At 40.5% G+C, this 20842-nt stretch overlaps 1 protein-coding gene across 4 annotated transcripts in view; it reads right to left on the reverse strand.

Moving 5' to 3' along the window:
- LOC117926749 (homeobox-DDT domain protein RLT2) overlaps positions 1-20842 on the reverse strand; it is a 32041-nt gene that overhangs the window by 7035 nt on the left and 4164 nt on the right. The window contains exons 3-12 of one of the 4 annotated variants that reach the window (XM_034846031.1): positions 13364-13446; positions 9707-9874; positions 9452-9646; positions 9284-9373; positions 9041-9205; positions 8726-8948; positions 7335-7435; positions 6664-6750; positions 6379-6531; positions 6105-6260 (exon numbers count right to left, since the gene is read on the reverse strand). In XM_034846031.1, coding sequence (XP_034701922.1) covers positions 6105-6260; positions 6379-6531; positions 6664-6750; positions 7335-7435; positions 8726-8948; positions 9041-9205; positions 9284-9373; positions 9452-9646; positions 9707-9874; positions 13364-13446 — 1421 coding nt within the window. Of the gene's footprint in view, positions 1-6104; positions 6261-6378; positions 6532-6663; positions 6751-7334; positions 7436-8725; positions 8949-9040; positions 9206-9283; positions 9374-9451; positions 9875-13363; positions 13447-20842 lie in introns of all 4 variants that reach the window. The other 3 variants (XM_034846032.1, XM_034846029.1, XM_034846030.1) reach the window with 3 other exon arrangements.

Genomic DNA, 20842 nt, shown 5'->3' on the forward strand with positions numbered 1-20842 from the left:
CATATATACTACACTTTGCATTTGACTAACCATGTCCAAACCACATCAATGCAGCATCACCGAAACCATATCTGCAGACAATGTTATTTACATAGACTGCTAGTGGTCAGACTCTGAAACATGAACAAACGGAAGAATAACAATTCATGGAGATAGAACCAACCACAGACAGAAATCATGACTGTCTATCTTCATGTTGGACAAAAAGGCACTAAAGAAAAGGCACAAATGCACCAAGAGACTGCAAATCTTAACAAATTTTGAACAGGAGATGCTTATGTGACAACACTGATAAATATCCTTATTGGTCAATACCCAAACCAACCAGACAGCCTATTTTTGTATTCCATTCTGTGTACCACATTAAATATATGGATACAGCGAATCCAGACCAATCATAAAGCTATTTTGGCAGTTTGGTCATGGATTAACTGATCTGACTGCTTTAATCAATCAAACCTGTGTTGTTGAATTAATGTTTCACCAGTTCAATCGGCAGGTTTAATTTTTATCTAATACCAGTATAATGATATTGCACTTGTACACAGACAAATTTAATTTTGAAATTGAAATTAATGTTATACAGATTACACATGTTTATGTAGAAATCTGATTTGAACTTTATGCTGTGGCCCATCAACAACAAACAAAATCAAAATGTTACTTGTGCAAAAAGGATTTTTTGGCTGGCAATTAAATTTCACAACTGACCCAACCCCCACCAATGCTAACATAGGTAGCTCCCTCCATTCTATATATACTCAGTTCAGTTATAGATTGATAAGAACTGATGTTTGGTCAATTAGCTGAGTGCTCAAGGCTTGCTGGCCTAGCTCAACATAACCTGAACAACGATGCACCACTTGAATTAATGTAATTGAAGAATTTCTGAATTCCTTTATTGATTTATTCAGTACACACCATACACATATATATACACAAATGACTGAATAAGAAAATATCAATCTGGCTTGATTCTCTCCTTAAAATAGGAAACTGAATCCTAAGGAAATATCCTAAATGATCTCTCCTTTTTTTATTCCTAAAATACTTTCCTAAATTAAAATCCTAACTTTGAATGCCAAATTTCAACACTCCCCCTCAAGCTGGAGAATATATATCATATAATCCCAGCTTGCAAGTTAAGTCTTCGAAGTTAGGCCTAGGTAAAGCTTTGGTGAGGATGTCTGCGGTTTGGTGCTTGGTAGGAACGTAGTTCAATTTAACCGTCTCACTAGTCACCTTCTCTGTGATGAAGTGTCTGTCAATCTCAACGTGTTTGGTCCTGTCATGATGCACGGGGTTCTTTGCTATGCTTATAGCTGCCTGATTATCACACATCATCAGAATCGGAGATGAACTCGTTTGTCCTAGTTCACTAAGAATCCTTTTTATCCAAATCCCTTCACAGATTCCCTGTGCTAGAGCTCTGTACTCAGCTTCTGCACTACTTCTGGCTACAACTGATTGCTTCTTACTCCTCCAGGTAACAAGATTTCCCCAGACAAAAGAACAGTATCCAGAAGTGGACCGCCTGTCAATGATGTTTCCTGCCCAATCCGCATCTGAGTATACTTCAGTGTCACGATTCTCTGTCTTTCTGAAGAATAGACTTTTCTCTGGTGTCATTTTTAAATATCTAAGAATCCTGTAGACTGCTTCCATGTGTTCCTCAGTGGGGCTGTGCATGAATTGACTTACAGCACTCACTGCAAAGCCAATATCTGGCCGAGTGTGTGAGAGATAAATCAAGCGCCCAACGAGTCGCTGATATCTCCCCTTGTCTACCGGTGTACTCTCTTTCTCGATACCAAGTTTCTTCTGACTATCCATAGGAGTATCAATTGGTTTGCATCCAAGCATACCGGTCTCCTTAAGAAGATCGAGTATGTATTTTCTTTGAGAGACTACAATTCCCTTCCTTGATCTAGCCATTTCCATACCAAGGAAATATTTCAAATTTCCAAGGTCTTTAACTTCAAACTCTTCTGACAAATACTTCTTCAAATTCTGTAATTCCTCCATATCATTCCCAGATAGAATAATATCATCGACATAGACTATCAATATGGCCATTTTCCCGGCATGAGACTTCTTGACAAATAGAGTATGATCAGTCTGACCTTGTTTGTAGCCCAGCTTCAAGACTGCCTTTGTGAATCTATCAAACCAGGTTCGGGGAGATTGTTTAAGGCCGTACAAGGATTTTTGGAGTTTGCAAACCTGATTCTTTGCCATACTTCCTTCGAAACCAGGTGGCATTTCCATGTAGACTTCCTCTTCTAGGTCACCATTTAGAAACGCATTTTTTATGTCCAATTGTTGCAAGCACCAATCTTGATTGACAGCCAATGAGAGAAGAATCCTGATAGTGTTCAGTTTTGCAACAGGAGCAAAAGTCTCCTGATAGTCTATCCCATTGGATTGTATAAACCCTCTAGCTACCAAACGAGCCTTGAATCTCTCGACTGATCCATCTGCTTTGTATTTTATGGTGAAAATCCACTTGCACCCCACGGGCCTCTTCCTAATCGGCAAATCTGTGATAGTCCATGTCCCATTCTTCTCAAGTGCATCAATCTCATCTTGTACTGCCTTCTTCCATTCTGAAATTTTGAATGCCTCTTGTATTGTGTTGGGAACCTGAGTATCATCAAGAGAAGTAGCAAATGCTTTGTAAGATGGTGATAGCCCTTCATACGTAACATAATTCCCAATTGGATGATCTGTACATCTCCTAACACCCTTCCTCAATGCAATCGGCAGAGTAGAATCATCAATGCTGGGAATTAACACCTCTCCAGCCCTATCTTCACCTATGTTCTCTTTAGGTAGACTTGAAATGGAGTCAATATATTGGCCACATGTTGGCTGTGATCCGTGCTTTAATTCCTGTCTTTTCCTCCTCCTGATGTAAACTTGTAAGTTCTCATTAGCAAGTTGTGGGGCTATAGGTTGAATAGGCATGGGAGACTGGATGGTCACGGGAGAAGGAAAATTTGTGGGCTGGACTGGCTGGACTGATGACGGCATGGGTGTGGACAACTCAGTGGGCGCGGATTGGGAAGGATTTGGTGACTCTGAGTGAGAAAAAGGTACAGCCTCATGAAGAGACTCTCAAACTTGATGTTCATTCATGCTCTCCCCCTGAACATGAGATTTGAGATAAAAGAAGACATGTTCAAAGAAAGAGACGTCCATGGTGGTGTAAAATCTTTTGTTGGTTGGAGAATAGCATTTGTACCCTTTTTGGGTTGGAGAATACCCTAGGAAAATGTCGTGCCGTGCAACCAAATACTTTGAGTGGTAAATCAGAAGAGGCTGCACGGGTGTGAGGGAATTTTTTTAAGAGAAGTTGACGTGGGGATTGAAAGGTAAGCACTCTGGATGGCATACGGTTAATCAAATAGGTAGCTGTGAGAATGGCTTCCCCCCAGAAATAGTTTGGAACATTAGAGGAAAACATAAGGCACCGGGCAACCTCCAAGAGATGTCTATTCTTGCGTTCAGCCACCCCATTTTGTTGTGGGGTGTCAACGTAAGAACTTATGTGGATAATGCCGTGATTTTGAAGATAAGTACTGAGACTACTAGTAAAGTATTCCTTTGCATTATCTGACTTGAGGACTTGAATTTTGGAATTGAATTAATTTTGAACCATAAGATTGAAGGTTTGAAAAATGTGCCCGACCTCTGACTTTTCTTTCATAAGGAAAACCCATGTTACCCGTGTATGATCATCAACGAATGTCACAAACCATCGAGTGCCAGAAATATTTTTTATCCGTGAGGGACCCCACACATCACTATGTACTAAAGAGAAAACAGTCAAAGGTTTGTATGGGATTTGAGGATATACTGTTCGAGTATGCTTTGCAAACTGACAAATTTCACAGTGATAAGATGCTGGATTTTTATTGATAAATAATTTGGGAAACAATTTTGCAAGGTAAACAAAGCTAGGATGACCAAGGCGATAGTGTAACATTATAATCTCACTATCTTTATTGACCTTAGAATTTGACACAAAATTGAAAGACTCTAACATACTCTGAGACTGTACGCAACTTGCTTGAGAGACTTGATTTGAGAATTGGCCACATGGGAGGAGGTAAAGCCCGGAACATAGTTCAGCACTGCCAATCATCTTCCCCGATTTCAAGTCCTGAAAAACACACGAGTTTGGATAAAATTTAGTAACACATTGGAGATCACGGGCCAATATGCTAATGGACAAAAGATTACAATCCAAGTTTGGAACATGGAGAACAGAGTCAAGAAACAAGTCTTTAGTAAGGTTTATGGAACCTGTCCCGACAATTTTTGACTTTGAACCATCAGCAATATGGACGGATGAATGACCATTACTTGGCTTGTAATTTTGAAGAATGGCAGCATCTCCTGTCATGTGATCAGAAGCACCTGTGTCCACTATCCACGGCTTCATTCCTCCTCGATTAGCAGTGAAGGCTATCCCGGTAGTACTGCCACTGCCAACTTGGCTTAATAGTTTCTGTAGCATCTCTATCTGCTCTTTGTTGAATGGACTCGGTTCGGGAACAGATGTACTTTCAGAGTTGGCAGCCACGTGTGCTCTGCCATATCTGTCAAACCATGGCTTTGGTTTCCAATCAGCCGGTTTGCCATGAAGCTTCCAGCAAGCCTCCTTATAATGGCCTAGTTTCTTACAATAATCACACCAAGGCCTATCCCGTTTCTGACGATCTCCACCACTACTATTAAATGACCGAGCAGCAAGGGCAAAGGCATTTGTCATGGAGATGAGGAAGACAGCCGAATATGGTTGCTGGAAATTGGGAAGAGAGAAAACCAGAGATACCGACCTAATGGAAAAGAAAAACAACCGTGGCACCACCGGAAAGGTAGAAGAACACTTCCCAAGGCACGTGCAGGGATTGGGGTTGAGAAAAATTAGTCGGAGGACGCCGGAAAAACTGTTCGGAAGGCCCGCGGAGGCAAAAGAACCCTAAAAGAGGCACGTGCAGGGCTCGGATGGCAGAAACAGGTATGAAGGGTGGCTAGTCGGCGTCAGGCGAGGCTGGAGGAGGAAGCGCGTCGCCGAAAAGTGGCTCATGCGCCCTCACTCGCCGGCGCGTGAGATGCAGTCGCCGGTCGGAAAAACGCACATGGCTGGCGCGTGGGTGGTTTTCTGGCTCCGGTGCTTTGGGAAAAATTGGAGATCTCCTCCAGGCGCTCCTTGCAGTGTGGGAAAAAGACGTCGCCCGGAAAGTTCGCCGGAAAAGTCGCCGGCGATGAATGTTTTCTGACAACGATTCGACCGACCGGAAAGTCGTTTCCCGGAATTGATGACCGGAAGTTATGGCCGGAATGAGAGATGGCCAGAGAGAGAGATGGTCCGATTGAGAGATGGCCAGAGAGACTTGGCCGGAATGAATGATGGCCTGAATAAGAGGCGGCCAGAAGGGATTAGGGTTTCAGAAAACTGGCTCTGATACCATGAAGAATTTCTGAATTCCTTTATTGATTTATTCGGTACACACCATACACATATATATACACAAATGACTGAATAAAAAATATCAATCTGGCTTGATTCTCTCTTAAAAATAGGAAACTGAATCTTAAGGAAATATCCTAAATGATCTCTCCTTTTTTTATTCCTAAAATACTTTCCTAAATTAAAATCCTAACTTTGAATGCCAAATTTCAACAGTAATGCAGGACAGCATTTAAAACCTAGAGATTAAGGTCAATCCTAGAAAGAAGGCGGTAGGATCTTTACAGAAACAAGGAAAATTTTAATGAGTTGAGAAATGCATACTTGAAGAACAAGAGTAATAAAGAAGAAATGGACATGAAGCAAACAAGAGAGAATGCATTCGTTTAGGCAAATCACACCTCAGAAGAAATGTTTAAGCTGCAAAACCATCCACTAAATTGAAAGAGATAATTAGGACATTCCGTAGACTAAATTTAATAGGAATCAGAACCATCAGACACTGTTGAACAAACCAATCAAATAGGCACAACACTATGGAGCAAGCAGGTCGAAATAACATTAAGATAATACAACATAATAAGATTTTTTAAGGAATGGACAAAAAAAACCTTATGGTCCTTACCTCATTGTCATCTCGGAGATATGTCTCTTCCACATTCCTTTTCTTCAGCTTTGGCCCGAACCCTGCAGATAAGGCAAACTGCCGCAATATTTCAGGCCATGTCAATGGGTTTAAGTGTCGCTGCCAGCTGCGAATATCAAAGCCCCAAGCATATGCCTGATACAGGATACCAACATCAAATACAAGCAGGGATGAGAACAAGCAACCTGGGTCCTGACCAAAAACAATACCAAAATAGCAGCAGCAGCAATGACAACCAGGGAATACAACCTACCCCTTCAACAATCTGAGGATGCCCACCCCCAGGATTAGCAGCACTATTTTGATTTGCGCCCAGCCCAATGGAGGGTGTTCGGACAACATCTTCAATATCCTTAATGATGGATCTCAGGAGAGCAACATGTATCTCGCCCAACAACCTTGGATCCTGAAATGGTCAGGAGCAGAAATGCAATATGAAAAATACATAATAATAAAATTATAATAATATTAATAGATTAAAAAAAAAAGGAAGAAGCAAGTCCTTGCAAAATTCAGCACAAAGGTCTAAAGGACTTACATAGTCATGAAAAGCTTGAACAAACTCATCCATAGTAAATGGCCAAAGCCCAAGAACGTCAGAAAAGGTAATTAAAAATCTCCAAACCTGAAATTTCAAACTGCAATTCAATACCAGCAAGGATGGAAAAACTGCAATCTGTGCATATACATTCAACTAGCCAGCGGTGTTACTTATAATATTCTCATTTACATTATCTAGCAAAAGACATCACCATATGAATAAATTCAAAATGCTTTACACCCAATATGGATAAACTTTCAAAGAAGATTATATGAATACATTTGCATTACAAATCACAATTGTGACGATTTACCTATTACTGAGATTGAGTATTGATAAGTGAAACTTCATTTTACATGTTCAAATGATGACTTTTAGGTAGACAGAAAGAACTTTCATCCTTGGGGAAATTTTTATTAATGATAAAGTCAGCTTTCTTCAAGATATAAATATTATGACTTCAAAAATGCATATGAAAGAAAACCTAGCCTGCAGAAGTGATATACTATGTCAGCCATGATTGTAAAATATACCATAACATAACATAACAGAACCACTTTGAGAAAACTTATGGACATTTGATATTTAGGAGATACCACTCTCCTGTAAAATGCCTGCCTCAGTACTTACATAAGGAATGCATTAAGAAAAGATTTAGCCAATCTCACCATAAGAAGATTTCCTATATTCTCCTCAGAATCAGTCCAGGGTTGAATTGTGAAAGGCCTTCTCAATTGCACAGACTTGGGTGGGAATGCAGTCAACATGTCTGAAAACAAAGTTTGTTAGGTGCTATAAGATGAAATAAAATCACAAAATCAGGCTTATAAACAAAATTGAAATGATTACTATTAGAATGAGACGATAGTATGAAAGATGACTAAGAAATTTCTGAAATTGCAAAAGTAATCCACAAGATAAAACAACCAAAAGAACAACCACCAGGAAATATGAAAAAAAAAAAAATGTAATAAGATCAGTAAATATGTAAACTTAATTTGACAAACTGTTGCAAAATATCTGCAGAACTTTCACATTTTTCAAGTATGGAAATATATTTCCAACTATAATGAAATATTTACAAAATTTTCAACAAGCAAATTACAAAAAATGTTACTAGAATTTTAACCAATGCTTCAAACTGATTTTTGTAATAAATTTTGCAGCACATCCAGCATAAAATCAATGTTTCCCTTTTCTTTTAAAAAATAAAATAAAATAAAATAAATCAACTCCATAATTCAATTCAAAACCTTGAGCACTTCCTAAATTACTTAAATTTACTATTTGGTGATAAAACTATGTTTGGGTTCACAACTGCCGAAAGAATAACTTATTACAGAACCAAACTTAAGTTAATTGAGGATAAGTTTATAAAATATGATGATAAAACAGTTAATTTACAAAAACTGACTTCTCTCCACAAAACCCATTTCTCAACAAGTTTCACCTCCCTTCTCCCTACTGATTTTTGCTCCAAAGATAAGATGTCCAACCCAAAACAAATAGGCAGGTGAGATGTACAAGTCCACCATACAATGCACAGCACCACTATATTTATAAATACAAATATATTTATCAATCTTAAAATATCATATACTATTATGTTAAAACAATGGAACTTTGTTTCAGTTTCATATATATGATCAACATGAGATGACACATAAGTTGAATTTGTGGATCCCCCCTTCCAAAAAATAATAGCTTATCTTAAAATTTTATGGTTGAAAATATTGCAAAACAAAAATATGATAACAAAAACTATATGGTGTTAAAACATAGGTACCTTGCTCTAAATGATAGACATGATTGACTTAGGAATAATCTAAAAGATTCATATGTTTTTCTTAGATTTAAATATTTTAGCATCTGTAAATGCAACTAAAGATAATAAAGAAGAGATTCTTACTATTAAATAGATTTTCTTTTGACATAAATGAAGTTTTGTAACTATGTCCCATTCAATCAGAATTTTTTTTTTTTTTTCAAACCACATGTATACTTGATGGATAAAACTAGAAAATAAAGACAGGAAGTATGTCAAACATAAATACCCTACCCCTAAATGACTCAAGATTTTGAAGAGTTTCACTGTCAAGAGACAGTATTGAAGGCAACCCCTTGCTTAAAGCCACCAATTCCATGAGTTCCAATCGTTCATCCTCAATTAATTCCATTGATTCTTTAGCAATTCTTCGAGCAATAGCTCGGTCATTAGCAGCTTTAACCCTTGCAGCCTCCTTTTCCCTGCGGAGTTCTTCTTTTTGTCTCATTTTCTCAGCCTGAATGTACATGTACAATCAGATAATGATCAATTGTCTGACATGACTACCTATGGACAAACAGACATGCCAGTAAGGACCACCAGACTTACTCTGATAGATTCCTTTTGCAAAAACTTCTCCCTCCGTTCAAGTTCACGCCTTTGTTCCCTCTGGTATCTCTCCTCTTCTCTCTGCTTTTCACGCAAAAGCCTTTCTTCTTCCTTCCGCCTTTCACGGTCATGCCTCTCCATTTCTTTCCTCATTTGTTCTTCTCTCTTGAGATAATACATCATAATATTAGATTAAAAGTGATAAGCTTCATAAAAGAGATTATGAATGATAAGATGAAAAACCTTTCGCCTCAAAATATCTTGTTTCTCAAGCTCTTTTCGAATTCTTTTTTCATGAGCTTCAACTTCCTTTGCTATCCTTGCCTCTTCACTCTGCAAGACAAATAAAGGCACATGAAAACCCAATATTTCATTAGGAAATGCAGAATAATTTGTAGTGCATTAAGATACCTTGCGTTTCCTCTCCATCCGCAAAACATCCTCTTCATTGGTAACCCTCCGATCAGATGATATAAATGGATTGTCCAGCGCAGTAATTGGATGAGAACCAAAATGAGCATCCATACCAATGCTTCCAAGGGAATTCTTTCGTGGAACAGTGTCATAATCTCCCGAAGTGGATGACAAGCCATGGTTCTGCCTACCCTGTTGGGAAAGAAGATTTAAGTTTGGCATCTGCCCTTGAAAACCATATCCAGAGGCTACCTGTTCATTCCCATGCATGAATGAGCGTCCAGTGGACAATGAAGCCCTGGCACTTGGACCATCAGCAGGTGAACCATAGTAGTGAGAACCAACCCTTTCATATGTGTCAGTTCTGACACTTGGCTGCTCCGGAAGAAATTGATATTCATGAACAGCCCTTCCAGCACCCTGCAGGTAAAGCATTCCCAAATCCACTATTACATTTCTCTCATTAAGGGAGAAAATTTCAAGAAACAGTTGTAACCTAGCGCATGTCTCATTTTCTAAGCCTATAGGAAGGGTTGACCGGTATAACCTAGGTGACTGCGTGCTGACTCAAACCCACATTACCCAACAGAATCAAAAGATTAAACTAAAAAATTTCCAAATGATATTTAATATAAATCAGTAAGAGAAACGTAAAGTTAATTTTTATAAACTGATTGACTGCATTTTTTCTTTAAGTAAGAAAAAATGAGCAGAAAAGAAGCTAGCACTTAAGACCCCCTAAAACTTTCTATGCTAAATTCCACATTGTAAGGTCTTTCATTTCTCTTCCTATTTTATAAACTACCCATATAGATAAAAAATATTTGAGTTTCTTGATAACCCAAAGTTGTCTTCAAGTATCCTTCTAACAGGAACATGATAGAAATTTAGAGGTCCCATGCCCCTTTAAGAACCTTTTTATTTTTTTTGCAGGGGAAACAGTTTGGGGGGAGATCCTAACTATAGATGTCCTCATGAGAAGAGGGTGGATGATGGTAAATAGATGTAGCCTTTGCAAAGACAGTGAAGAAACAAGAAGTCATATTCTAATTCACTATAACATGACTAAAAATTGTGGAAACTTACTTCAGCAATCTTTGCATTGAAATGAGTGTTTGTAGACATAGTGAAAAACCTTCTCCCAGGGTGGAAGGCCAAAGAGACGGAGAAAAGGTAAAGGAAGGTTTTGCTCATGGTTCCCTTATGTTCATTTTGGTGCATTTGAAAAGAGCGTAATCAAGGGATATTTTGTGAGGAAGAGATGCCAGATCAAAGACTGAATAAGACTTTTGCAATCCTTATTGGACTGGTCTCTGGATGAAATCAGGATGGAGATTGCCACAATGTTGAAATTTTTAGATAGCCAAAATTGTGAATAGATAGGTCATTTTGTGTTCAGTAGTTTTTGTCTTTTTTTAGCCTTTTGTACACTACCAGTCTTCATTGGGGGTGCCTATCTTGTTAGGCACTATTCTATTTATATATTTTCTATTTGCCTATAAAAAAAATAAAAAAAAGGTGCAATTATCCTTTAGGGCTTCCAATAACATATAATGGCCTAAAGGATATAGAAGATGTCTAATTAGTTGCAAAACTTCAAAGTTCATATATAATTCATGTAAAGGATATTTGTCCAATAATACCCAAAATATCTTTAATGGATTGCAACATAAGAAAGGAGATAGACTTTTAAAGAGAAACATATTGAAAAATAAAATAACACATAAGAAAGAAACCTACAATTCCCAAATTCCTTCTAGTCAATCATAACCCTAAAAATCACCATTAATAAGCTTCCCCTTCTAATTTATTGTTAACGGCTGAAATTAATGTTTTCCAAACTCAACCTTGCAACTGATAGTGCAAGGAATTGAGTCGTTTTCAAAAAACTGGTTTTTCATTTTTGGTTTTTTGATTTTTTTTTCTTTGGGATTATAGGAGAAGAGAGAGAGACAGAGACAAAGACAAAGACAAAGACATCGACAACAAGAGAACTTTTGTTCTAATTTTTTTTATTAAAAATTAGAATATTCAAGAAGTGGGTCTGTATGCTTTTCTTCCTTATTTTGGAAAGATATATGGTGGGGGAATCTCGCCTTATGCATAAGTGGGTTTGTATGCTTTCTAATAAGGTGTCCTTATTAGAATATTTTGCATAAGGACACCTTCCTTCCTTATTTTCTTCCAAAAACCTACTCCATAACTCTCCCTAACTTCCCTAGAACTCCAACCCCCTTCTTCCTCCCCGAACTTCCTACTAATGACATGCCTCCAAAAGTTCTCCCTTTCATTCGCAAAACGCCAATTCCACTTGCAAAGAAGGGCCCTATTAAGGATGGAAAGGCGTCTAACTCCCAAGCCCCCCTTCCTCATATCCATGCAAATGGTATCCCAATTAACTAAGTGAGGCTTCCTCTCCAAAGCACCCCCTACCCACAAGAAATCCCTTTAAAATACATTATAAACATATCCACTTGCAATATATATGAAAATCATGATTTAATGTAACAAAAAATTGATATAAATATGAATTAAGCTTTCCTATATGTTAATAATTACTATAAATGTTGATCCATTTTTCACTCATATAATATTTCATCTCTGTTATTCTTTTGATTCATATTATCTATGCAGTAAAAGTTATGGTGACATAGACCTACAATTATTAAAAATATTAAATATTGTATGAAATTTATCACAACTTCAAATTTGTTTATCATACTTCAAAAAAATATATAATGTTTGACATCTAAAACAATGATCGTGCTAACTAAAATATATGTAAAATGACAATATATGTGCAAGTCGGGTTTTGAGTTGAGCTCGAGTTAGTGAAGCTTCAATCTAAAGCCCAACTTAACCTTAGGTTGTGTGGAGATTTCTCAACCAAGCTCACATTTTTTTAGGGTCAGGTTAGGCAAAACCCACCCATGTTATGGCCCTTCTTACATGGTATATGCTTCAAACACACTTGACAAATTTTCATTAAATGTTATATAATTTTACAGAAACCCAAAGAATTAAATTCCCTTACACTTCCAACACAAAGTCCACAATTCAGAATGGCTTTTCTTCTATAGAATCAAGACTCCCTTCTTTGATAATAAATTACAGAATTGGCTCCCTTCTTTCACCATTTTCTTCTATGTCATATACAATAAATGGGCATTTGAAAAAATGCAATACTTAATGCTTAATGACTTACAATAACTTTAAGTTAAATTATACTTAAGTTGTTCATTTAGAACTTATTACTTAACTCTTACATTATGTATTTGGTATTTAAAAATTAATTATTTTTCCGTATTATTTTAAGTTGTAATATTAAGTCATTTTACTAAACATATTTAATGTATTTAATGACTTAAATTAGGTTATTACGTCATTAAGTTGATTTATCAAACATCCTCTAAACGTATGCTTCTCCATAACTGTTACAAGCACCTACACCCATTTTGCAATTATTTTCTCATGATGTCTTCATAACACACAACCCAAATATGTTTAAGACCTATTCCAGTGTCATATTACATAGAACATAAATATGTCTAAGCATATTACAAAACTGCAGGGTGCAAAGATCTTATATTCCTCAGTAGCCCAACATCTTCATAGCACACATACACAACTATATTATATATTCTTATTCATTAAATAGGAAATCAATTTGGAAGTAGATGTCAAGTCATAGTACATGTATATCTAGACTTTCATTCATAAATCCCTCATCACTGACTATAAAGCTTCAAAGCCTAGAGCACCTGTATGTGATGCCAAAAAATTTCAAAGCACAAGCAAGATGCAATCATATATAGAAGTAGATGAGAAGGCATACATCAATTACATGTGGAAATTGTGATAAATAATGCATTGAAAAATTAAAAACAAGGCCAAAGAATATAGACTAACCTTGATTGGTTTAGCATCAGGTCGCTCGTAAAGTTTGGTCTCATAAGGCCGCACACCTTGCTTCTGCTGCCCAACTGTCGCTGCTCCATGTACATAATAAGAAAGCCATTAGGGCCCATCCACTTCACAGAACTTTTCACAGATTTTTTTTTTTTTTTTTGATAAGTGTGCATATATATAAAACTAGGCAAAAAGCCACAAAGCATACAAGAGGTATACATAGTAGCCTATGCAAAAACAAAAACAACACTCACCACCCCTTAGGGAACGGCAAGCCATTCCAAAAAACCTAAAGGCGAAGAGGACTCCTCTCCCATATACACCCTAGCCCAACTCCACAAGTTACAAACAAACGAATTCCTTAGCTTCTGAATAGCTAGAGAGCCCCCCCTGAAAGCTAATCTATTTCTCTCCTTCCAAACCGTCCAAAAAATACACAACGGAATGGAAGTCCAAATCCTTTTCCTCTTTTTCCCCACAAAAAGGCCCCTCCAACTGACTAACATCTCTTTGACTTTCTCTGGGAACACCCAATTAGCCCCAAACAAGGCCAAGACAATCTCCCAGAGAGCCCTTACAACTGTACAGTGTAAAAGAATATGATTTACAGTTTCCTCTTCACAACCACACAAAAAACACCGGTTTGGAAGCTGCCAGCCCCGTCTTTGAAGCTTGTCCAAAGTTAGGACCTTCTCCCAAGAAGCCTCCCAAGCAAAAAAAGCAACTTTGGTTGGGACCTTGTCCACCCAAACGCTCTTTTTCGGGAAGGTAATGACATTAGACCCTGTCAACAACTTGTAAGCATCTCTAATCCAAAAGCGACCGTGTCCCTCTCCTTTCCATATCACTGCGTCCTCTTCAAGAGAAATCCTCAAATCCCTCAACATATGCAACAGCTCTCCCAAGGCGTCCAACTCCCAATCATTAGAGTTTCTAGAGAGTCTTAAGTTCCAACCTCCTTGACCGAGGCTAGAGTCCCACATCTCATTTACCGATGCGTTCCTTTGGACCGCCAAAGCAAACAACTGAGGAAAAGCTTGGGACAGCACCTCATTTCCGCACCAATGGTCAGTCCAGAACCTTACCTTAGTCCCCTTTCCCACTTTGAATTCTATATTATCCCAACACCAAGACGACTCCTTCAAGATTTTTCTCCAAACCCCCACCCCAAACGTTCCGCGGGCCTCCTTTGTTCTCCATCCAAAACCCAACTGGCCATACTTCACCCCAACCACCTTCCTCCAGAAAATATCTTCCTCAAAGGCGAACCGCCAAATCCATTTCCCCAACAGGGCCTTATTCAAGAGATCAATTTTCCGAATACCTAAACCCCCACTCTCCTTTTGGGTACACACCACCTCCCAATTGATTAGATGGATTTTTCTTTCCGTACTTCCCCCTCCCCAAAGAAAATCCCTCTGTAGTTTTTCAAGTCTTTTTACAACTAGCTTAGGCATGCGGAAAAGAGACAATTGGTGAATAGGCATGCTGGCCAAAGTGCTTTTGATGAGGGTAATCCTCCCGCCCTTTGACAAATATTGCCTTTTCCACATGGCGAGCCTTCTTCTCATTCTTGCTTCAACCCCATCCCACATAGCCATGGCCTTGTGTTTTGCTCCCAATGGCAGCCCCAAATAAACAGAAGGGAGGGTCCCCACTTTGCACCCTAACTCCACCGCCAACATCTCAATGTCTTCCACCTCCCCAACCGGGATTACTTCACTTTTAGCAAGGTTTATTCTAAGACCAGAGGCTGCCTCAAACCACACCAAAATCCAGCTTAGGTAAGTAATGTGATCTTGTCTTGCTTCACAAAAAATGATCGTGTCATCAGCAAATAATAAGTGGGAGACATTTATCTCCATTCCCCCCCTCCCTTGAATGTTACAACCTGAAATGAAGCCCCCATCAACAGCCCTTCTTAACATAGCGCTTAGTACTTCCATTCCCAACACAAAGAGGTAGGGGGAGAGTGGATCTCCTTAGCGTAACCCCCTGGAATTGGGGAAGTAAACAGCTGGCACCCCGTTGACCAGAATAGAGAAACTTGCCGTTGAAATGCACCACCAAATCCATTTCATCCATCGGTCCCCAAAGCCCATCTTGCGCATGACCTTCATGAGGAAGTTCCAATTCATACTATCATAGGCTTTTTCAATATCCAGCTTACATATCAGCCCTTTCTCTTTGCGTTTAAACCAATAGTCCATCACCTCATTGGCTATGAGCGAGGCATCTAAAATCTGTCTTCCCTTCACAAAGGCATTTTGGTCCGGCGAAACCACCTTGTCTAACACCTCCTTAATTCTATTGGCTAGCACTTTGGCCAAAAGCTTATACAAACCCCCAAGCAAACTGATGGGTCTAAAATCCCCCAAGTCCTCAGCCCCCCCTTTCTTAGGAATGAGGACTAGGAAAGTAGAGTTAAGGCCCTTGGCAAACGACTTTTCTTCAAATAATTCCTGGAAGAAATCCACAATTTCCTCTTTCACGAACTCCCAACAGATTGCCAAAAGGCCACTGTGAACCCATCCGGGCCTAGGGCCTTATCACCATTCATCCCCATCAAAGCCGCATGAATCTCTGCCTCAGTGAATGGCTGTTCCAGACCTTCAGCTTCAGCATGGCTTAACCTTTGTAGCTGTAGCCCTTCAATATCAGCTTTCCATGATTGTTCCTCTGTCAACAACTGCCGAAATGCATTCACAATCCCCTCTTTCACCTCCCTCTCCTCCTCTAGCCACCTCCCATTGATTTTAATCTTTTCCATGGAATTATTTCTTCTATGAGCATTAGCCATCCGGTGAAAGAAGCCCGTATTCTTATCACCTTCCCTCAACCACAACTCCCTAGACAATTGTCTCCAATGCGTTTCTTCCAAGAGCACCCATTTTTAAAGACATCCTTAGCCTCTGTTTTCAACTCTGTCTCTCTTTCAGTTAGACTCCTGTCCCTCTCCACCCTATCCCAAAATTCTACTTGTTGCAAGGCTAGGTTTTTGTTGACTTCCAACCTCCTAAACACATCCCTGTTCCAAGTTTTGATTTTATCCTTCAGAAACTTCAATTTTGTAGCCAATCTGAAGCTGGCCCTCCCCCTTCCCCCCACCTCCTGCCACCAACCCCGAAGGAGCTCCTTAAACCCATCAACTTTGAGCCACATATTCGCAAACCTAAAAGGGGAGGGGCCCTTTCTGACCCCTCCACCTTTCAGTAAAATGGGAAAATGGTCAGAGGTGGGTCTGGGCAGCCTACACTGAATGACCCCACTGAAGCAGTCAAGCCAATCTTGGGACACTAGAAATCGGTCCAGTCTAGCCCAAGCTTGATTATTCCTCCCCCCACTCCACGAAGCCACCCCCCCTTGCAAAGGAATATCCAGAAGCTCTAAATCATCCACCACCTGAGCAAATCTTCTCATGGCGCCAGTCAACCTCCCCTGATTGCTCCTTTCCTCAAGGGATAGAGTAACATTGAAGTCACCCCCTAAGCACCAAGGATCATCCCAGATTCCCCTTATCGCCCCAAGCTCCCCCCAAAGAGTCTCCCTATCTTCTTTGGTGAACGGACCATACACACCTGTTAATATCCAGACCTTCCCATCTTCTACATTCCTAAGTCTGCATGAGATTGAGAATTGACCCATCTCCATCTCAAGGATTTCCAGGGTTCTTTTGTCCCAGCAAATCAGAATCCCTCTTGCGGCTCCCTGAGCATCCAAAGCACCCCAATCAAGGAACCTCCCGGAACCCAAACTCCTCACCAACCCTCATTCATGGACTGAATTTTCGTTTCCTGGATACAAAACAAATCAACTTTCTGGTTTCTAATTATAGCTTTAATCACTTTCCTCTTGGAGCTATCATTGACCCCGCGCACGTTCCAACTCAAGAGCCTTATTTTCATTGGACTTCCATAATTTGGCACCCTCTTCCTTGCACAGTACACTTTTTCTTCTTCCCTCCCTCATAGTTGACTGAACATTCAAGTCTTCTCAACTCTCTTTCAAATTTCGATTTCTCCAACATGACTTTGTTGTGAATTCTTTCTCTCCTCTTCCTAATTTTACCCATAAACTCCAAAATATCTTTCTCTAGGCCCTCCATCGAGAATCCCAGGAATTGACTGAACCTGGCCAAATCACTTTCCTCCCATCTCTCTTCCAACCATCCACTCTCTTCTTGAGATAAAGGTCGGGCTATGCACAACGCCTTTCTATTATCCTCCCTACTATCATTGCTAATCTCTACCAAATCCCAACACTTCCCTTCATCCTACTCTGAAGACCCAGTTCCATTGCTCAGACTATCCCCCTTGGTTGAGTCCACAAGAGCCCCAGAGCGGTCGAAAGACTCCTTCAAAGGAGTCCGACCAAAAGGAGAAGAGAAGGGAGAAGGAGGGTCAATAGCCACCATTCCAGAGGAAGAAAGAGCGTTATCATACCTTGCGTCTTCCTCCAGCAGGGCACAGTCGGTCCTGGAGATCCCCCCCCCACTGAGACTCGTCTCCATAGAGCCCCCACTGACCATCCTTCACCCAGAAAAGGGAGATAGCCGCGTCTGGGCCCCTTAACGGGCTTCGGAAACACTCCGCAGCAGAAAGGCCCTTCTCCGCCTGGGCCCTAAATGAGTCAGAAGAAGATGGGCTTTGAAAGTCCAGTCTAACCCCTTGAAGCAGACTCGAGGGCGAGGCCTTTTCCGTGGCCTTCCCGAACCCAGAATTAACTGGCCCAGACGGAATAAGCCCAGGAGTAGAGGCATTAGGCCACCGAGAGGGCCTTGATTGGCCCAACAGTCCCAGCCCACCCGAGGCATGAGGCCCGTCTGAAGGCCCGTCTTCGCTCCGAGAGGGATTCGAGGTTTGGCCCGACCCGCAGGACTGACTCTGCGTCCCATCGACAGTCAGCATGATGTCCTCGAGCCTCGAGCCCTCCATCGCCACCGTCACGCGCTCCCTCGCTCGTGCACTTACATCACCCCCTACCTCCACTCCCATTGTGACGGCCTTCCCTTTCTTTTCAGTGATCGGAGCTTTCATGACTGGCCTGATTTCCCACCATTGGGTTACCGAGAAGCAAGACCCTTCGACCCAAACCTCCACCTCATTGGGAAGAATCTCACTGTTCCGCTTCACCAAGAGTCGTGCCCACTGTAACTCCTCCATTTTTTCCGTTTGATGGTCAACCGCAAGGAATCCCCCACACGCATCCCCAATCCTCCTCAAAATATCCCGCTCCCACAAGGAAACGAGTAAACCTACTACCCGCACCCATGCTTCACTGCTTCTTTCCCCTTCCCTCAGGCATCTCGTCTCCGGCCTCCACTTCTCTAAACGGAGAAATAGCCCCCCAACCGACACACTTCCAATCTTAGATGCTTGCTCTGCCTCTGCCGGGAGCTCAAACTCCATTAAAACCTTGCCCCTCTCCATTTTTGCAAGCCCCAGCTTTCCTTTTAGCCTCCAGATTCCCGCTAACTGGGTTCCCCACCCTCTGAGATCGTCCCCCTTTGCTGCATTAGGATTCCATGTCCCGACAGTGCAGTGATCAAGCTTGGCTAGATTCCGACCCACTTCCTCCTTGGTTACCTCTACCCTTATTGTTGTTCTTTCCTTTCCCCTCGCCATGTTGGTCGCTTCCGCATATGTCTTCGCCATGATTGGCTTCGACCGTGGCTCGTCTTCCTTCTGGTTCTTAATACTTCCTTCTTCACAGCCCAATCTCCGTAGTATTTCCACCATTGAAGCCCAGCCACCCTTTGCTCCTCTCCCTTTGGGAATAAAAACGCTAAATCTCTTTCTCTCCAAGTCCGCAACCCCCAGACGGAGAAAACAACCCCCTCTGTTATAGTCGCGCGTCAGAGAATACTCCCTCCCATTCTCCTTCCACTCTCGTACCCATCTACCCATCCTTACATCCTCAATACTCAGAATCAGACACTCGAGGACTATCCCAAGGCTCACCGAACCTAGCCTGACCCACGACGAGATCCCTCCTTTCCTTTCCACAATCGTGGCTTGCAGTCTGCCTCTCCTCTCCTCCACCTCAACCTCAAACATTTTCGATTCCACGCCGAAGCCACCCTTTTTAACCTTCTTCCCAGGCCTCGCATGGCTCTCGCCCTCTACAAATTCTGTCGATCCCCCATCGCCGCCACTATCTCTCTCTCTCACAATCTTTCTCTCTCTAACCCTCACAAAACTTTTCACAGATTAAGTAATAGGAAATCACAAAAGAACAATGCAACAATTCAAAAGGACTGTTTAATTTCAGCCAAAGACAAGGAAGAAAATTGAAGCTCAGCCATGGGGCAGGGTTAGGGGGACAAAGAAATTTTTAATCTTCAGTAAAAGAAAACCAATCAATCAGGTCTAATATATATCTATTTGACCTAGAAAAAAATTAAAATTTTCTGTTTACAGAAATCAAAGCAACAGAAAATACGAACATCCATCATAATGAGTCTTATAAGACAACATTTGTCACTAAAGAATCAAGACTCCTAAAAAGTCCTAGGTAGGAACTGCAGAATCATGATTTCACAAAGTGAAGTTCACCTAATACAGGAGGCTAAAACAATTAAGCTAAAGCTATCATATTCCAAACACACTAACCATTCTCTAAAGGACCCCTTGTAAAGTGGTTCTGCTCTAAGTACTAGATTGAGGCTGTGGTTGTAGGTTGTAGGTCGTTTCTTCTTGTTTTCTCACATTTATACTTCTTGTGTATTGTGTTCACCCTCTTTTTAATTGAATATACATACGTACAAACATACATACATACATAAATATATATATAAACACAACTCATCCAGTGATAGAGATTAGTTTAAATTTATGACTTACATTTTACTAACATATGGTTTGATAATGTGATATATCATACCAATCAAGCAAGGCAGTGAGAGTCATATTTCACAGCCCAAACCTTTGCCATCCACACTCATACATGTTGAGGTTATGTCTATGTTTATTGGGATTCTTTCTTGAAAGCAACCAAATCAAATCTAGGTACAATCCTACAGTTTTTTTTATATGCCAAAGATGAGCAGGGTAAGCGATCTACCAAAGCTGTGGGATGTAAAAAGTAAAAATGCATCAGTAGGAGAACATTCCACCTTAGAGGGAAGCACTCATGAGAGCAAGGGTGTGGACAAAGTAGAAGCAAGAATGTTGGCTTGAGTAGTGCAAACATTGGTGAGAATCCAATGCCCCAAAAACCTAAGGGTTCCTCCGTAAGGTTTGTCCATGGAGGGTGAGTCAGGGCTGAAGATCAAGCCGAAAGACATAGTTGATGTGCAACGGGTGAATATTCTTGTACTACCCCTTGTTGGTCTCAAGGAGGAGAGGAGGCTAGGTTAGTTGAAAGACCGTTATCAGTTCATTTATCAATGAATAAGAAACTTTAATCTTTCATCTAACCTAGATCATCTATAAGGTGTGAGACACTTTTAATAAGAAAGCAAACAGGTTCTAAGAAATC

Source organism: Vitis riparia, chromosome 12, assembly GCF_004353265.1.
Source record: "Vitis riparia cultivar Riparia Gloire de Montpellier isolate 1030 chromosome 12, EGFV_Vit.rip_1.0, whole genome shotgun sequence".
NCBI lineage: Eukaryota > Viridiplantae > Streptophyta > Magnoliopsida > Vitales > Vitaceae > Vitis > Vitis riparia.